The 16,606-nt window shown below is 38.2% G+C and overlaps 1 protein-coding gene across 1 annotated transcript in view; it reads left to right on the top strand.

Annotated features, from left to right (window-relative positions):
- The window catches only part of BLTP3B (bridge-like lipid transfer protein family member 3B), a 100,824-nt gene extending 84,433 nt beyond the window's left edge, over positions 1-16,391 (top strand). Inside the window, exons 18-21 of the mRNA XM_065887279.1 lie at positions 5,059-5,312; positions 5,630-5,738; positions 14,383-14,576; positions 16,272-16,391. Of these exons, the coding sequence (XP_065743351.1) occupies positions 5,059-5,312; positions 5,630-5,738; positions 14,383-14,576; positions 16,272-16,391 (677 nt within the window). The remainder of the gene's footprint in view (positions 1-5,058; positions 5,313-5,629; positions 5,739-14,382; positions 14,577-16,271) is intronic.
- The last annotated feature ends 215 nt before the right edge of the window (positions 16,392-16,606 follow it).

Genomic DNA, 16,606 nt, shown 5'->3' on the forward strand with positions numbered 1-16,606 from the left:
CTTTAGGTGCAAGTTTAAGTTGTTTATTCGAGATGTTTCCTGTTTCTTAAGGTACGATTGTATTGCTATAAACTTCCCTCTTAGAACTATGCATCCCATAGTTTTGGGTCGTCGTGTCTCCATTGTCATTTGTTTCTAGGTATTTTTTGATTTCCTCTTTGATTTCTTCAGTGATCACTTCATTATTAAGTAGTGTATTGTTTAGCCTCCATGTGTTTGTAATTTTTACAGATCTTTTCCTGTGATTGATATCTAGTCTCATAGCGTTCTGGTCGGAAAAGATAGCTGATACAATTTCAATTTTATTAGATTTACCAAGGCTTGACTTGTGACCCAAGATATGATCTATCCTGGAGAACGTTCCATGAGCACTTGAGAAAAATGTGTATTCTGTGGTTTTTGGTTGGAAAGTCCTATAAATATCAATTAAGTCCATCTTGTTTAATGTATCATTTAAAGCTTGTGTTTCCTTATTTATTTTCATTCTGGATGATCTGTCCATTGGTGAAAGTGGGGTGTTAAAGTGCCCTACTATGAATGTGTTACTGTCGATTTCCCCTTTTATGGCTGTTAGTATTTGCCTTATGTATTGAGGTGCTGCTATGTTGGGTGCATAAATATTTACAATTGTCATATCTTCTTCTTGGATCGATCCCTTGAGCTTTATGTAGTGTCCTTCTTTGTCTCTTGTAATAGTCTTTGTTTTAAAGTCTATTTTGTCTGGTACAAGAATTGCTACTCCAGCTTTGTTTTGGTTTCCATTTGCATGGAATATCTTTTTCCATCCCCTTACTTTGAGTCTGTATGTGTCTCTAGGTCTGAAGTGGGTCTCTTGGAGACAGCATATATATGGGTCTTGTTTTTGTATCCATTCAGCCAGTCTCTGTCTTTTGGTGGGAGCATTTAATCCATTTACACTTATGGTAATTATCGATATGTATGTTCCTATTCCCATTTTCTTAATTGTTTTGGGTTTGTTATTATAGGTCTTTTCCTTCTCTTGTGTTTCTTGCCTAGATAAGATCCTTTAGCATTTGTTGTAAAGCTGGTTTGGTGGTGCTGAACTCTCTCAGCTTTTGCTTGTCTGTAAAGGTTTTAATTTCTCCATCAAATCTGAATGAGATCCCTGCTGGGTAGAGTAATCTTAGTTGTAGGTTTTTCTCCTTCATTACTTTAAATATGTCCTGCTAGTCCCTTCTGGCTTGCAGAGTTTCTGCTGAAAGATCAGTTGTTAACCTTATGGGGATTCCCTTGTGTGTTATTTGTTGTTTTTCCCTTGCTGCTTTTAATATGTTTTCTTTGTATTTAATTTTTGGCAGTTTGATTAATAGGTGTCTTGGCGTGTTTCTCCTTGGATTTATCCTGTATGGGAGTCTCTATGCTTCCTGGACTTGATTAACTATTTCCTTTCCCATATTAAGGAAGTTTTCAACTATAATCTCTTCAAATATTTTCTCAGTCCCTTTCTTTTTCTATTCTTCTTCTGGGACCCCTATAATTTGAATGTTGGTGTGTTTAATGTTGTCCCAGAGGTCTCTGAGACTGTCCTCAGTTCTTTTCATTCTTTTTTCTTTATTCTGCTCTGCAGTAGTTATTTCCACTATTTTATCTTCCTGGTCACTTATCCGTTCTTCTGTCTCAGTTATTCTGCTATTGATCCCTTCTAGAGTGTTTTTAATTTCATTTATTGTGTTGTTCAGCGTTGCTTGTTTCATCTTTAGTTCTTCGAGGTCCTTGTTAAATGTTTCTTGCATTTTCTCTATTGTATTTCCAAGTTTTTGGATCATCTTTACTATCATTATTCTGAATTCTTTTTCAGGTAGACTGCCTATTTCCTTTTCATTTGTTAGGTCTGGTGGGTTTTTATCTTGCTCCTTCATCTGCTGTGTGTTTTTCGGTCTTCTCATTTTGCTTATCTTACTGTGTTTGGGGTCTCCTTTTTGCAGGCTGCAGGTTCGTAGTTCCCATCGTTTTTCGTGTCTGTCCCCAGTGGCTAAAGTTGGTTCAGTGGGTTGTGTAGGCTTCCTGGTGGAGGGGACTAGTGCCTGTGTTCTGGTGGATGAGGCTGGATCTTGTCTTTCTGGTGGGCAGGTCCACGTCTGGTGGTGTGTTTTGGGGTGTCTGTGGACCTATTATGATTTTAGGCAGCCTCTCTGCTAATGTGTGGGGTTGTGTTCCTGTCTTGCTAGTTGTTTGGCATAGGGTGTCCATCACTGTAGCTTGCTGGTCATTGAGTGAAGTTGTGTGTTGGTGTTGAGATGGAGATCTCTGGGAGATTTTCGCCATTTGATATTACATGGAGCTGGGAGGTCTCTTGTGGACCAGTGTCCTGAAGTTGGCTCTCCCACCTCAGAGGCACAGCACTGACTGATAGCTGCAGCACCAAGAGCCTTTCATCCACACGGCTCAGAATAAAAGGGAGAAAATGTAGAAAGAAAGAAAGGAAGGAAGGAAGAGGAAAGAAAGAAAGAAAGAGAATAAAAGAAAAGAAAAGAAAGATAAAATAAAATAAAGTTATTAAAATAAAAACAATAATTATGTAGAAAAAAAATTTTTAAGTAAAAAAAAAAACGGACGGATAGAACCCTAGGACAAATGGTGAAAGCAAAGCTATACAGACAAAATCTCAGACAGAAGCATACACATACACACTCACAAAAAGAGGAAAAGGGGAAAAAATCATAAATCTTGCTCTCAAAGTCCACCTCCTCAATTTGGGATGACTCGTTGTCTCTTCAGGTATTCCACAGATGCAGGGTACGTCAAGTTGATTGTGGAGCTTTAATCCGCTGCTCCTGAAGCTGCTGGGAGAGATTTCCCTTTGTCTTTGTTCGCACAGCTCCCGGGGTTCAGCTTTGGATTTGGCCCCGCCTCTGTGTGTACGTCACCTGAGGGTGTCTGTTCTTCGCTCAGACAGGACGGGGTTAAAGGCGCTGCTGATTCGGGGGCTCTGGCTCACTCAGGCCAGGGGCAGGGAGGGGTATGGAGTGCGGGATGAACCTGCGGCTGCAGAGTTCGGCGTGATGTTGCACCAGCCTGAGGCGCACCGTGCGTTTTCCCAGGGAAGTTGTCCCTGGATCCCGGGACCCTGGCGGTGGCGGGTTGCCCAGGCTCCCCGGAACGGGCGGTGTGGAGAGTGGCCTGTGCTCGCACACAGGCTTCTTGGTGGCGGCTGCAGCAGCCTTAGTGTCTCAATCCCGTCTCTGGGGTCCGCGCTGTAAGCTGCGGCTTGCGCCTGTCTCTGGTGCTCCTTTAAGCAGCGCTCTTAATCCCCTCTCCTCGCGCACCAGGAAGCAAAGAGGCAAGAAAAAGTCTCTTGCCTCTTCGGCAGGTCCAGACTTTTCCCCAGACTCCCTCCCGGGTAGCCGTGGCGCACTAACCCCCTGCAGGCTGTGTTCACGCTGCCAGTGCCATTCCTCTCCCTGCGCTCCAACCAAAGCCCGAGCCTGAGCTCCCAGCCCCGCCCGTCCCGGCAGGTGAGCAAACAAACCTCTCGGGCTGGTGAGTGCTGGTCGGCACCGATTCTCTATGCGGGAATCTCTCCACTTTTCCCTGCGCACCCCTGTTGCTGTGCTCTCCTCCGCGGCACCGAAGCTTCCCCCTCTGCCACCCACAGTGTCCGCCCGCGAAGGGGCTTCCTAGTGTGTGGAAACCTTTCCTCCTTCACATCTCCCTCCCACTGGTGCAGGTCGTGTCCCTGTTCTTTTGTCTCTGTTTATTCTTTTTTCTTTTGCCCTAACCAGGTACGTAGGGAGTTTCTTGTCTTTTGGGAGGTCTGAGGTCTTCTACTGGTGTTCAGTAGGTGTTCTGTAGGAGTTGTTCCACGTGTAGATGTTTTTCTGATGTATCTGTGGGGAGGAAGGTGATCTCGGCGTCTTACTCTTCTGCCATCTTCCCGCTCTCTCCCCTACTTATTTTTTTAATCTGATTATACCATGTGCATGTTTTCTCCTATTCTTTTTAGAGCTAGGTAATGTAAAATAAAATAGTTACCATGAGCGCCAATTCACTTAAGTCGTTCCACTAGGAACTTTTATTTTTAAAGATATTTTATGGGTGTTTATTGAAATTAAAGAAATTTGTTTTGAACTTGAGTATTTATAGCTCTGTAAGCCACCTCAAATTCTTTTTTGGAGCAAGACCAAGGCATAAATAAATGTAAATATAAATATAAACATAAATATAAATATATTTCCTTTGCTATAATTTTAGTTTCAAAATTGTCTTCTAGTAGTAACATGTTAATGGGGTCTTCTCTATTTACCTTTCCAGTTATTTAAGGGCCCAATTTTAATGAAGAATGTACAAAACTTCAGGCTTTTATCACTACTTGAGAAATGACTTGAGTCACTTTAAATGCCATGACTGTTTCTTCATCACAGTTGTCCATTATATAATAAATGTATAGATATGTACACACTCAGACACACTCAAAATATCTGAGTTATGCATCATCAGATTTATCTCACAGCATGTTTTTCCATGTTACCAAAAAATAAAAATATATATAAAAGTATAGAGAAGACAGGGCTTTCCTGGTGGCACAATGGTTAAGAATCTGCCTGCCAATGCAGGGGACACGGGTTTGAGCCCTGCTCCAGGAAGATCCCACATGCCGTGGAGCACCTAAGCCTGTGTGCCGCAAGTACTGAAGCCCGCATGCCTAGAGCCCGTGCTCCGCAACAAGAGAAGCCGTCGCAGTGAGAAGCCTGCACAGCATAACGACGAGTAGCCCCTGCTCCCTGCTCGCCGCAGCTAGAGAAAGCCCATGCACACCAACGAAGACCCAACGCAGGCATAAATAAATAAATAAATATTTTAGAAAAGTATAGACAAGACAGCGTTATTGCAGAAGATTGTCTATAAAAATGAAAATTAGGAAAATTAAGGTGGGGTACATGTGGTATATGTACTGTATATATCTTAAATTAAGAGTAAATATTAAAAGTTTATTATTGCTTTAACATTGTACAAAGTGACAATAATGACTGGTAATTGAGAGTGACATTTCTGAGTAGTACTACAAAGTTATAATTTTTATTTGTTCTTTTTTCATAGGTTCAGATCATAAAGCTGTAATTCATTCTAAATCCTCTCCTGAGATTACTCTGAGATTTGAAAGTGGGCCTGGTGCTGTAATACACTCTTTGCTTGCAGAAAAGAATGGCTTTCTGCAGTGCCATATAGAAAACTTTAGCACTGAGTTTCTTATATCTTCTCTTATGAATATTCAACATTTTTTGGAAGATGAAACTGTTGCAACAGTGATGCCAATGAAGATACAAGTTTCTAACACAAAAATAAATTTAAAAGTATGTTAACAAATATTTTTATATTTTCATGTTATAAATGTTCACTTTGCCTACCTGGACTTTGATTCATGTCTAGAAATATGAACTGGTTGGTCTTTGTGGTGATGGTGTAGAGATTTTTCATAGAACTTAGAAAATATCAAAATAAAATGAGCAGTTTTCTCACTGTATGAACTAAAGCGTGTTAAAGATATATTTCAAACTCATTAAGAATATTATTGGCTGAAGTAATGTTTAAGAAAATGATTAATTGAAGATGATTAATTTTATCTTTTACTTTAATAACAACATGCCAATACTATTTATCTTTCCTGTAGGATGACAGTCCTCGTAGTAATACAGTATCCTTTGAACCAGCTCCTGTAACTGTTCATATTGATCATCTTGTGGTAGAGAGAAATGATGATGGCTCTTTTCATATCAGAGGTATATATGAAAACAGTTTAAGTGAACATTTAACTGAAATATGTCATTATTAGTATGCTGATTGTTTTTTTTTCACTCATACTTTTTGTATACTATTTTATATGTGTATGCATATGTAGTAGTAGATGATTTAGGGACACTGTGAGTACATTGTGATAAAATATCATCCATGTATGAACCTCTAGCTCAGGAATAACTCATCTATAATTGATTTAGTATCTATTCTACAAAGGTGTTTTGAATGAAGTCCTTCCAGGGTTATCTCAATCTTCTCCTTTTCAATGAACCCTTCTCTATAACTTGATGTGACTTCTTAAAATTCTTGAGTACTTATTCTCCGTACCTTAGTTACTTATAGTATATTGCTATGTATTTAGTTCTGTTTCAGTGCTTGTATCTCCATTCTAGCAAGATTTCTAAGGTCTCTAATGTAAGGGCTGTGTCTTCTAAGGTAGTGTGGAGTAGTGGAAAGAGCTTGAGTTGGTAGACCTAGGTATTCTAGTCCTCACTTTGTTAGTAGCTACTTGAGGGTGAAATGTGAGGGACTGATAAGAGACAAACCAGAAAAATCTGTAGCCAGAAACCATGAAAGAGAAGACTATTGCTGAGGTAGAAGCAGTTTGTGGGGCACTCTTGACTGAAGAGTCCTTCTCTCTGGAGCTGGGGAACAGCTACAGCAAACATAGAAGTCGGGCCAACAAAGATCAAAATGTCATCTTCATTACTGATAAAAGCTCAGGTGAAGATAGCTCAGGTGTGAGAAGTTAGGTTTGCTGTATGGCTCTTGCTCCCAGATGCTTTAGATCCCCAAACTGCAGGTCTGTCTTACACAAAACCAGAACAGAGTGTTCCAGTGCTTCAGAGTGCTGAAGAAAAGTTGAGACTTTTAAAGAAATATAATTAATATCCTCAGACAGATGATAGGATTTTGAACTCAAAACAAGAACAAGCTTTTATGTAAAATAACCAGTTAGAAGTCCTTGAAAATTAAAAACCTGATCTTTGAATTTAAAAATAGTAGGTCACCTAAAATCTATCAGCTCTACCTTCAAGAGATATCCAGAGTCAGACCTGAATCATACAGTATGTAGCTGTCTCAGATTGGCTTCTTTTTTTTTTTTGCGGTACGCGGGCCTCTTACTGTTGTGGCCTCTCCTGTTGCGGAGCACAGGCTCCGGATGTGCAGGCTCAGCGGCCATGGCTCACGGGCCAAGCCGCTCCGCGGCATGTGGGGTCTTCCCAGACTGGGGCATGAACCCGTGTCCCCTGCATCGGCAGGCGGACTCTCAACCACTGCGCCACCAGGGAAGCCCTCAGATTGGCTCCTTTCACTTAGTTATATGATTTAAGGTTTCTCCATGACTTTTCAAGGCTTAATAGCTCATTTCCTTTTAGAGCCAAATAATATTCCATTGTCTGAATGTTCCACAGTTTATTTCACCTACTGAAGGGCATCTTGGTTGCTTCCATATTTTGGCAGTTATGAATAAAACTGCTGTACACATTCACATGCAGGTGTTTGTGTAGACATTAAGTTTTCAGCTCCTTTGGGTAGATACCAAGGAGTGTGATTGCTGGATCTTATGGTTAAGAGTACGTTTAGTTTTGTAAGAAAATGGCTGTACTATTTTACATTCTTACCAGCTGTGGATGAGATTTCTTGTTGCTCTATGTTCTCACTAACATTTGGTGTTGTCAATGTTCTGGATTTTGGCTGTTCTAAATAGGTGTGTAGTGGTATGCTGTTGTTTTAATTTGCATTTCCCTGATGACATATGATGTACGTGTCTTTTCGTATGCTGATTTGCCATCTATATATCTTCTTTTGAGGTGCCTCTTAAAGTCATTGGCCTCAGAGAGAGATTTCTTATTGATTAAAGATACCCCAAAACATACCTCAGTCATAAACCTTTATCCATCTAACAACATAACTGAAAAATATAAAGCAAACCTATTTGAAGTAAAGAGAAATGGAATCATATCACATTGAGATGCTATAATCATAGAGAAACTTTTACGTGCCTCTCAGAGTACAAGTATAGATACATAAATATAAATATGTGTGTGTGTGTATGTGTATGTATATATATATATATATTTGAATTCAACAAATGGGTAATTTCAAATACCCATAAAACTTCTCTATTAATTCAGTCTCAAAGAAAATATCAACAGATTCCAAAACATAAAGTTCATGCAGACCATTTCTCTGATATCAGTGCAATAAAGTTTGTCATTGACATAAAAATGTAGCAGAAAATAAAATATTTTTTAAATTAATTAATTAATTTTATTTTTGGCTGCATTGGGTCTTTGTTGCAGTGTGGGGGCTACTCTTCGTTGCAGTGCGTGAGCTTCTCGTTGCAGAGCACGGGCTCTAAGCGCACGGGCTTCAGTAGCTGTGACACACAGGCTCAGTAGTTGTGGCGCACGGGCTTAGTTGCTCCGCAGCATGTGGGATCTTCCCAGACCAGGGCTCTAACCTGTGTCCCCTGCATTGGCAGGTGGATTCTTAACCACTGCACCACCAGGGAAGTCCCAAATAAAATATCTATACTTGACAAAATTTAAAACAATCCTTGCTCTAACTGTTGGGGATTTATTGCCAACTGAGTGAGATTAATTACTATTTGCTAAAGAAAACAAAAACAAATATTTCTTTTAAATGAGAGTTTTATAATATCTAAAGAAAAATATCCACTTGCATACACATAATGGAGAAATAAAGAATTAAATAAACATCAATTTAATGAGTAAAAACTAACAAAATCAAGGTGCTTTGAAAAAATTTTCTCTATATTTTCCCCTATATTTCTTATCTATATTTTACAATTAGTGAAATATCAATACATATTTTACCAATTGTGAACTGTATTTTAATGTAGTAGCTAAGGCAAAAGTGAATCACTGATACAGCAAGGGCATATATTTGCAAGAAGATCATTTCAATATGGAAACTCCATTTGGATTTGTCTTTAAAGTTGTATGGGTTAAAAAAAAATCACATATGAGGGACTCCTGGCGGTCCATTGGTTAAGACTCTGCACTTCCTTTGCAGGGGGCGCAGGTTCGATCTCTCGGGGAACTAAGATCCCACATGCCCTGTGGTATGGCCAAAAAAAAAATCACATATTTATCTTTTCAGAATATGTCACATATTTATACACTTCATTTCTTACATTTTTGAAAACTCTTGCTCCTTATCAAATGTTTTACATTTTAGGAATATAATTTTTTTATTTCATGTTTTTACAGTGACACTTGGATCTTTTCAGCAAAGCCATTTAGGTAGTGATGAAATGTTAGAGAAAAGCATATGCTAGATTTTCTTTAAGTGGGCATCAAAACTCAGGGTATTATTTAAATTTAGCAGCAGTACTCATGTATATAAAATATTCTTTTTAAGCATTACTTTTTAAAAAAAATATTATTTATTTTTGGCTGTGTTGGGTCTTCGTTGCTGTGCACAGTCTTTCTCTAGTTGTGGGCATTGGGGGCTACTCTTTGTTGCTGTGCGCAGGCATCTCATTGCAGTAGCTTCTTTTGTTGCAGACCACGGGCTCTAGGTGTACAGCCTTCAGTAGTTGTGGCACGCAGGCTCAGTAGTTGTGGCTCGCAGACTCTAGAGCACAGGCTCAGTAGTTGTGGCGCACGGGCCTAGTTGCTCTGCGGCATGTGGGATTTTCCCGGACCAGGGCTTGAACCCGTGTCCCCTGCATTGGCAGGCGGATTCTTAACCACTGCGCCACCAGGGAAGTCCTGTAAATTGTTGATGTACCTTTCAAAAGCTCATTGAGACGATGGAAAATTTTGTTGTGTTATTCAGGATATTAACATTGTACAAAATTTAAGACAATTTATTTTAGTTTTCCATTGTCTCTGGAAAGAACAACATGTTTTAAGCATAAGCAAGTATGCCTTGTTTTATACAGAGTGTCTCATGTTTTATATCAGTGTATTCCTAAGAGCAATATCATGAAGCAGATTACATTATGTTATTTTTCTTATCATGTGGAAATGAATTGCATGAGGGTCTTTGGTGTATGATGTACGTAATACGTAGTCTAATGTACTGCACATAAAGCTTGTATGATAATGTATCATAAATACGACTCAAATTAATATATTAGCCATGATAAACAAGTATTTAACAGTTTTATTTGCTTCTTAGAATTTTGAAGCACTTTGGGTAAATAATTTGAATGGCCCTACTTTCTCAAGTAGCTCTTTAAGAAATTTTCAGGTATGGCCATTCCCTGGTGGTCTATTGATTAGGATTCGGTGCTTTCACTGCGTGGCCCAGGTTCAATCCCTGGTTGGGGAACTGAGATCCTGCAAGCCACGTGGCACAGCCAAAAAAGAAAAATAAGGAAGGAAAATTTGAGGTATGCTGAGTTTTTCTCCCTTAAAACAAATTTATTTAGCAAACAGGAACATTCAGAATAATCTGACTAGTAGGTGTTTCAAAAATTAGTTTTAAGTGTTTGTTGCTGTGATAATAGCAGCTTACCTAATATTTTTCTTTACTCCTTCCTGTTCTTTTAGTGTACTATGAGGTATACTTGCAGCTGCTCTGGATGTGATTAAATAAAGTTCATCATAAAGGAATAGATGGTTTTTTGTTTTTATTTATTTATTTATTGCCACTTATCATAGTACTCCACACTTCTTGGGAAAGACTAATTTTTCAGTACAGAGAAAGTTAAAATAATTTTTCAGAAAATTACAAAGGTATACTACAATTTCTTGTTGCTCCAGTGAAATATGACTAATTGAGTAACTTAATAACACTATTATAAGAGAAAAAGACAAAATGTTTGTTGTGTATGTGTTTGTGTGTGTGTGTGTGTGTGTGTGTGTATATATATATATATATATATATATATAGTATGTGTGTATATCCTATGCCATTTGCTGTTAATTAATTTTAATAGTAGTGTCCTGTCTCTCAACATGTCTTGCACCCAACACACCTAGGACCTGGCATACTCCCATCTGAGAGAGTGGCCATTGTGGCATTGACTCCCAGCAAAAGTGTTGTGAGGGAGTACCTCCCAATAGATTATATTGGAATGTTGGGGGTAGGATGGGGCATTGTATATTTAACAGTCTGTGATGAACAACTCTTTGCCATATACAGCCTTAGAATCATTGCCATAATACTTCCTCACTGGGAATGAGGGAAGAATTTTTAAATTACTAAACCTAAGGAGTAGTGTAAAACCTAAACTCGGAAGAGTGCCTGTATGACACTCAGAGAAGACAAATGAATAGACATCTTCTATCTGAATAAACAGAGAACTGTTAAAACCTCGATTTAAAGTCAAATATTTATTGAACACCTGCTGTGGTACTAATAGCAATTAATATTTGAATAATGCTTTCCAGTTTGTAAAGTTCTTTTACATTAAATATTGACTCACTTAATTCTTACCATAACCCTTTGAGATAATTAAGACAAGTATTCTTATCATCTCCTTTTTGCAAATGAAGAAATTAAAGTTTAGATAAGTTGAATGGCTTGTCCAAGGTACAAGATCTAGAAAGTAACTAGCAGAGCCTATGCGAGGGGAAAAGTGTACATTGTCGTAAGGTGCACATTTCATCCATGAGGGGCATGGATTTGTTCATCAAAATTTGTCTTAAAAACTAGAAAGAAGGGCTTCCCTGGTGGCGCAGTGGTTGAGAGTCTGCCTGCCGATGCAGGGGACACGGGTTCGTGCCCCGGTCCGGGAGGATCCCACATGCCGTGAAGCGGCTAGACCCGTGAGCCATGGCCGCTGAGCCTGTGCGTCCGGAGCCTGTGCTCCGCAACGGGAGAGGCCACAACAGTGAAAGTCCCGCGTACCGTAAAAAAAAAACAAAAAACTAGAAAGAAGCTCTTTTAAAGTAAATAAAAGGAAATATGTCTTTCTATAGTAATAGACTCCAATTACCCTTGTCAGTTACAGGTTCTCTCCTTTCCTATCCCTTTCCAGTCCCTCCCATCTTTACACTTGTTTCTTTCTGCCTCTTCCTCCTCATTCCTCCCCTTCTTATCTCTTCATTTTCCCTTCCTACCTGCTCCTCCCTACTTATCTCTCCCTCTTTTTTTTTCTAATTGAAGTATTGTTGATTCACAATATTATATTAGTTTCAGGTGTACAGTATAGTGATTCAGTATTTTTATAGATTATACTCCATTAAAACTTATTATAAGATAATGCCTGTACTTCTCTGTGCTATACAATATATCCTTGTTGTTTATCTATTTTAATCTATTTTATACCTAGTAGTTTGTATCTCTTAGTCTCATATTCCTCATTTGCCCCTCCCTGCTTTCTTCTCCCTTTTGGTAACCACTAGTTTGTTTTCTGTATCTTTGAGTCTGTTTCTGTTCAGAGCAGCACTCTTTACAGTAGCCAAGATATGGAAGCAACCCAAATGGATAAAGAAGATATAAGATATATATATATAAAAAAACACACACACTGTGGAATATTACTCAACCATAAAAAAGAATGAATTCTGCCATTTACAGCAACACGAGTGTACCTAGAGAATATTAAGCTTAGTGAAATAAGTCAGACAGAGAAAAAGAAATACTAATGATTTCACTTATATGTGGAATCTAAAATTTAGGTACTACAAATGAGTGTATATGCAAAACAGACTCAACGTTAACTCTCCGTCTTTATCTCCAGTTACAGCTACATCCCTCTTCCTCTTTTCCCATCCTCACTCCTCTGTCTCCTCCACTCTCTAGCTCTCTCTCCTCCCTCCTCCTCTATTTCATTCCTTCTTTTTCTCTTCCCATATTTCTTCCTCTCCTCTTCTTTCCCTCTCCTTCCCTTTTCTCTCCTCATTCCACCTGCCAGTGATCGAAATAAAATGGGTTTCAGAATTGTTTGGTCAGTGGTTTTTTCATTATTCTTAAGATCTCATGAGTAGTGAGATATAGGCTAAATAAAATGGGTCTTGGGCCCTCTGTTTTCCTCACTACAGCCTATGTAAGTCAGCTTTTTTTTAGTTCATATTAGCATTCTATGTCAGATTTCATTTAAAAGAAGAGTTTTGCTCCTCTAAAAGTTTGAAAAACAAAAGTATGTTATAAATTTGTAATCAAGTAGAATTTTAGGGGTGTTATTAATTTTTTGAGGTTGAAAGAGTGGAGAATTTGGCTTTTCCATGGCATAGTACTTTAGGATTTCTCTTACAGTCACTGCCAAGCTGAATTGTATGCTAGTCTGAATCAATACAACAGTTTTTGTAGTTTTTTTCTTAGTTAATACTACTAAAAACATAATCAGTACAGGACAATATTGTAAAAAGTAGTTTCTGATTTGAGACCACTGTAATATAATGAACCCAAGAACAAACCAAAACTCAACTTGATGTCATTTATCCATGTTAATGGAACTATTCCATTTTTTTTATATACAGAATGGGGTAAAATTGATAGAACCATTATGGAGGGTAATTTGGCAATATGAACAGAAGCTTTAAAAAATATTTTTGTTCTTTGACTTAGCTAACCCCTTCTGGAAATTTTTTTTTTTTTTTTTTTTGGCGGTACACGGGACTCTCACTGTTGTGGCCTCTCCTGTTGTGGAGCACAGGCTCCGGACGCACAGGCTCAGCGGCCATGGCTCAAGGGCCCAACTGCTCCGCGGCATGTGGGATCCTCCCGGACCGGGGCACGAACCCGTGTCCCCTGAATCGGCAGGCAGACTCTCAACCACTGCACCACCAGGGAAGCCCTGGAAATCTTTTTAAGGGGAAAAATTATTTTGAGCAGTATTACTCTTTTGTCTGCTCAGTATAATTTGATATGGTGAACTGCCTTTCTATCATGACTGTTGCATGTGATTTTGGTGGACTTAGCAATCATATGACCCTATCACAAAAATGGAGATGGGACCCAGCAGGGCCAATCAAAAGATTTCAGCCCTTGGGACACTGAGTGATACATGAATGGACTGTGACCCAAGCATTCTGAGTCTTTTTTTGTGAATTGAAAGGACACTGAGAGAGAAGGGGTCACAGGCTGTAGAACTTACTTGTTTGGGGTCACCAGAGTCTACGTTTGCCATCATATGACTGAACTAACCCAGAAGAGAAGAAAACTGGACCTGAGAAGTAGAGAGAGTCAGGTTCCTAAATTGACACTCCTGAGGACATCATATGAATTTCAGTATCTGGCTATACCTGAAGCACCATCACTTGTTTTTGATTACTGATTTAATCTCTTTACCTGTTGTATTTGTGTCTATTTTGGTAGCTTGTGTCTTTGTAGGAATTTTTCTATTTCATCTAAGCTATCTAATTTATTGGTATACAGTTCTTCACAGTATTCCTTTACAAGTATTTTTATTTCTGTTAGGTTGATAGTAACATCCCCTCTTCCATTTCTGATTCTAATAATTTGTTTCCTTTTTTATTTTTTGGTCCATCTAACTAAGGTTTTATCAATTTTATTCATCTTTTCAACAGATGAGCTTTTGGTTTTGATTTTGTTCATCTTTTCAATGAATGAGCTTTTTTGTTTTATTGACTCTTTGTCTTCCTGTTTCGTAATGTCTTCCTACTAATAGAGATACTCATTTTTAAGTTAGTTTTTCACAAGAGAACTTAATGTTATCTGAGTATTTATTTGTTGTATTAGATTCTCAGATGCTTAACACTAGGAATGATTTGAAAGAAGATGTCAAAAGTGATTCAGTGCTGCTTACCAGTGGAAGGTGTGATCTGAAAAAACAACACAGTGTCACTCAAGCCACTCAGACGAGCCCAGAGGTTCCTTGGCCTTCTCAGTCAGTCAACTTTCCTGAGTGCTCCTTTGACTTTACTAGGGAACAGGTAATGGAAAAACTAGTTCATTCTCATTCAGTTTCAGCAATTAAAATAAATATTAAATAGTTAAGACATTATTTACTTATTTAACATTTGTTGAGTGCTTGTTATATGCCAGGCACTGTGTTAGATGCTGTTGATACAGTGTTGAGCAAGGTATGGACATCCCCAGCCTTCACAGAGTTTGTAGTCTGATGGAAGATAAAGGAGTAAGTGTGGGACAGTGCCAGTTTCTGGAATCCACGAAGGCTTCTTGGAAGATATATTCATTTTGATGTCTTATTTTTAAGTTGCAAAAGTATTGTTATGTTTCGGAACTTTGGAAAAATTTTTTAAAACAACTCTAACATATTGTAACCTCCTACAGTGCTGTCAGTATTTTAAAATTTTTCCTCCCAGGCTCTTTCCATAATTTTTCTAAACAATTACTATTCTAGTGTATATAACTGTATTTTTTTTTACTTAACATTGTTTAACAGATGTCTTCCATATTACTACGTATGCTTCGCATATGTATTTTATTTGTTTTTTTAATTCAAGTATAGTCGATGCTTCATATTTATTGTTAGTGGCAGATTAATATGGGTGTGGATGTGTTGTCATTTCTAAAGGTTCCTCTTAACATTTAATATTTGAGTTGCTTCTTATTTTTTGCTGTTATCAAATTCTATCCAGCAGAATTTTAATTCTCTATGATAGAACCACAGAATGAGTTCATTCATCTGTTTAACAGGATTTGTTGGATGTCAACTCTAAGCTAAGGATATAGAATTGTAACAGTATACCACGCCCTGTCTATTAAGAAACTCAAAGGTTAGTGGGAAAGACAGAAGCATGTAAACGGTAGTCAGAACATACTGTTTCATGTGTTATATGTACTAGAGTTTGGGAAGTACAGTGAAATACCCAACTTGGTCTGTAAGGCAGGCATTCTTAAGCTGGTACTAAAAGGTCTGAGAACTCTTTGAAATTGAACGAATTTATTTTAATATATCTGTGTAAATGTGTTTTCCTGTGGAGAAAGTTTTATCACATCTTCCTGACTAGGGGTTAGGGAATGGTTCTAAGAGGATAAAATGCTTGAACCGAGTCTTAATGAGGGCAGACCTATTGACATCTAGATGAAAATGTCTAATGAGATATTCAGAATGTGGGTCTGGGGCTCCAGAGAGAGGCTTGTGCTGGATCAGGCTATCTGTAGTTATTGGAGCCACAGGAGTAGATGAGATCATCTAAGAGAGTGGCTCCAGTGATAAGAGAAGGCGACCAATTATGGAATTTAATAGAATATGAAAAATTTAAGGGTTATTAAACAGCTGAGGAAGAGATGAAAAGTCCATAAGTAGAGAGGGATAAACAAGAAAGAACTGTAGCATAAAAGGCAAAAGAGGAGAGAGGCGTAGCAAGGAGTGGTGAGGCAGCAGCATCTTAAGAGAAATTGAAATTAAACAAAATCACTATTAGATTTGGAAATTAGAAGTTAATTAGTGTTTTGAATTGCTGGGTCAAAACTTACGAACATTTTTAAGTGCTTGGTATGTGTTTCCAAGTAAATTCGCAAAACAGTTTCCGGCTTAAGTGCATCCTCACCAGCATTGGGTAATTTTACTGACTCATGTTTCACACCTTTGATACTGTATAAATAGTTTGTGTTTTCTGAAAATGGTTAAGTTTTCTTATTTTCCAAATTTATCATTTCAGCTCATGGAAGAGAATGAATCTCTTAAACAGGAATTGGCTAAAGCTAAAACAGCTCTTGCAGAGGCTCACTTGGAAAAAGATGCTCTTCTCCATCATATAAAGAAGATGACAGTTGAATAGCAGGAGTGGCAGTCAGAAACTCAAATTATAGCTCTGGAGTATGGTGGTTATATTTATAATGTGATGTTTCCAGTTAGTGGAAGACTTTCCTTTTCATGAAAAGACAATAAAATGAAATAGAATGTGATGAAGTGGTGACTATTCCAAAGCCAGTTTAGAAAATACTAGGTACGGGCATTACAATCTTTTGGTTGTTTTGTGTTTTGGGGTTTAAA

This window comes from Phocoena phocoena, chromosome 11 (genome assembly GCF_963924675.1).
Source record: "Phocoena phocoena chromosome 11, mPhoPho1.1, whole genome shotgun sequence".
Taxonomy (NCBI): Eukaryota; Metazoa; Chordata; class Mammalia; order Artiodactyla; family Phocoenidae; genus Phocoena; species Phocoena phocoena.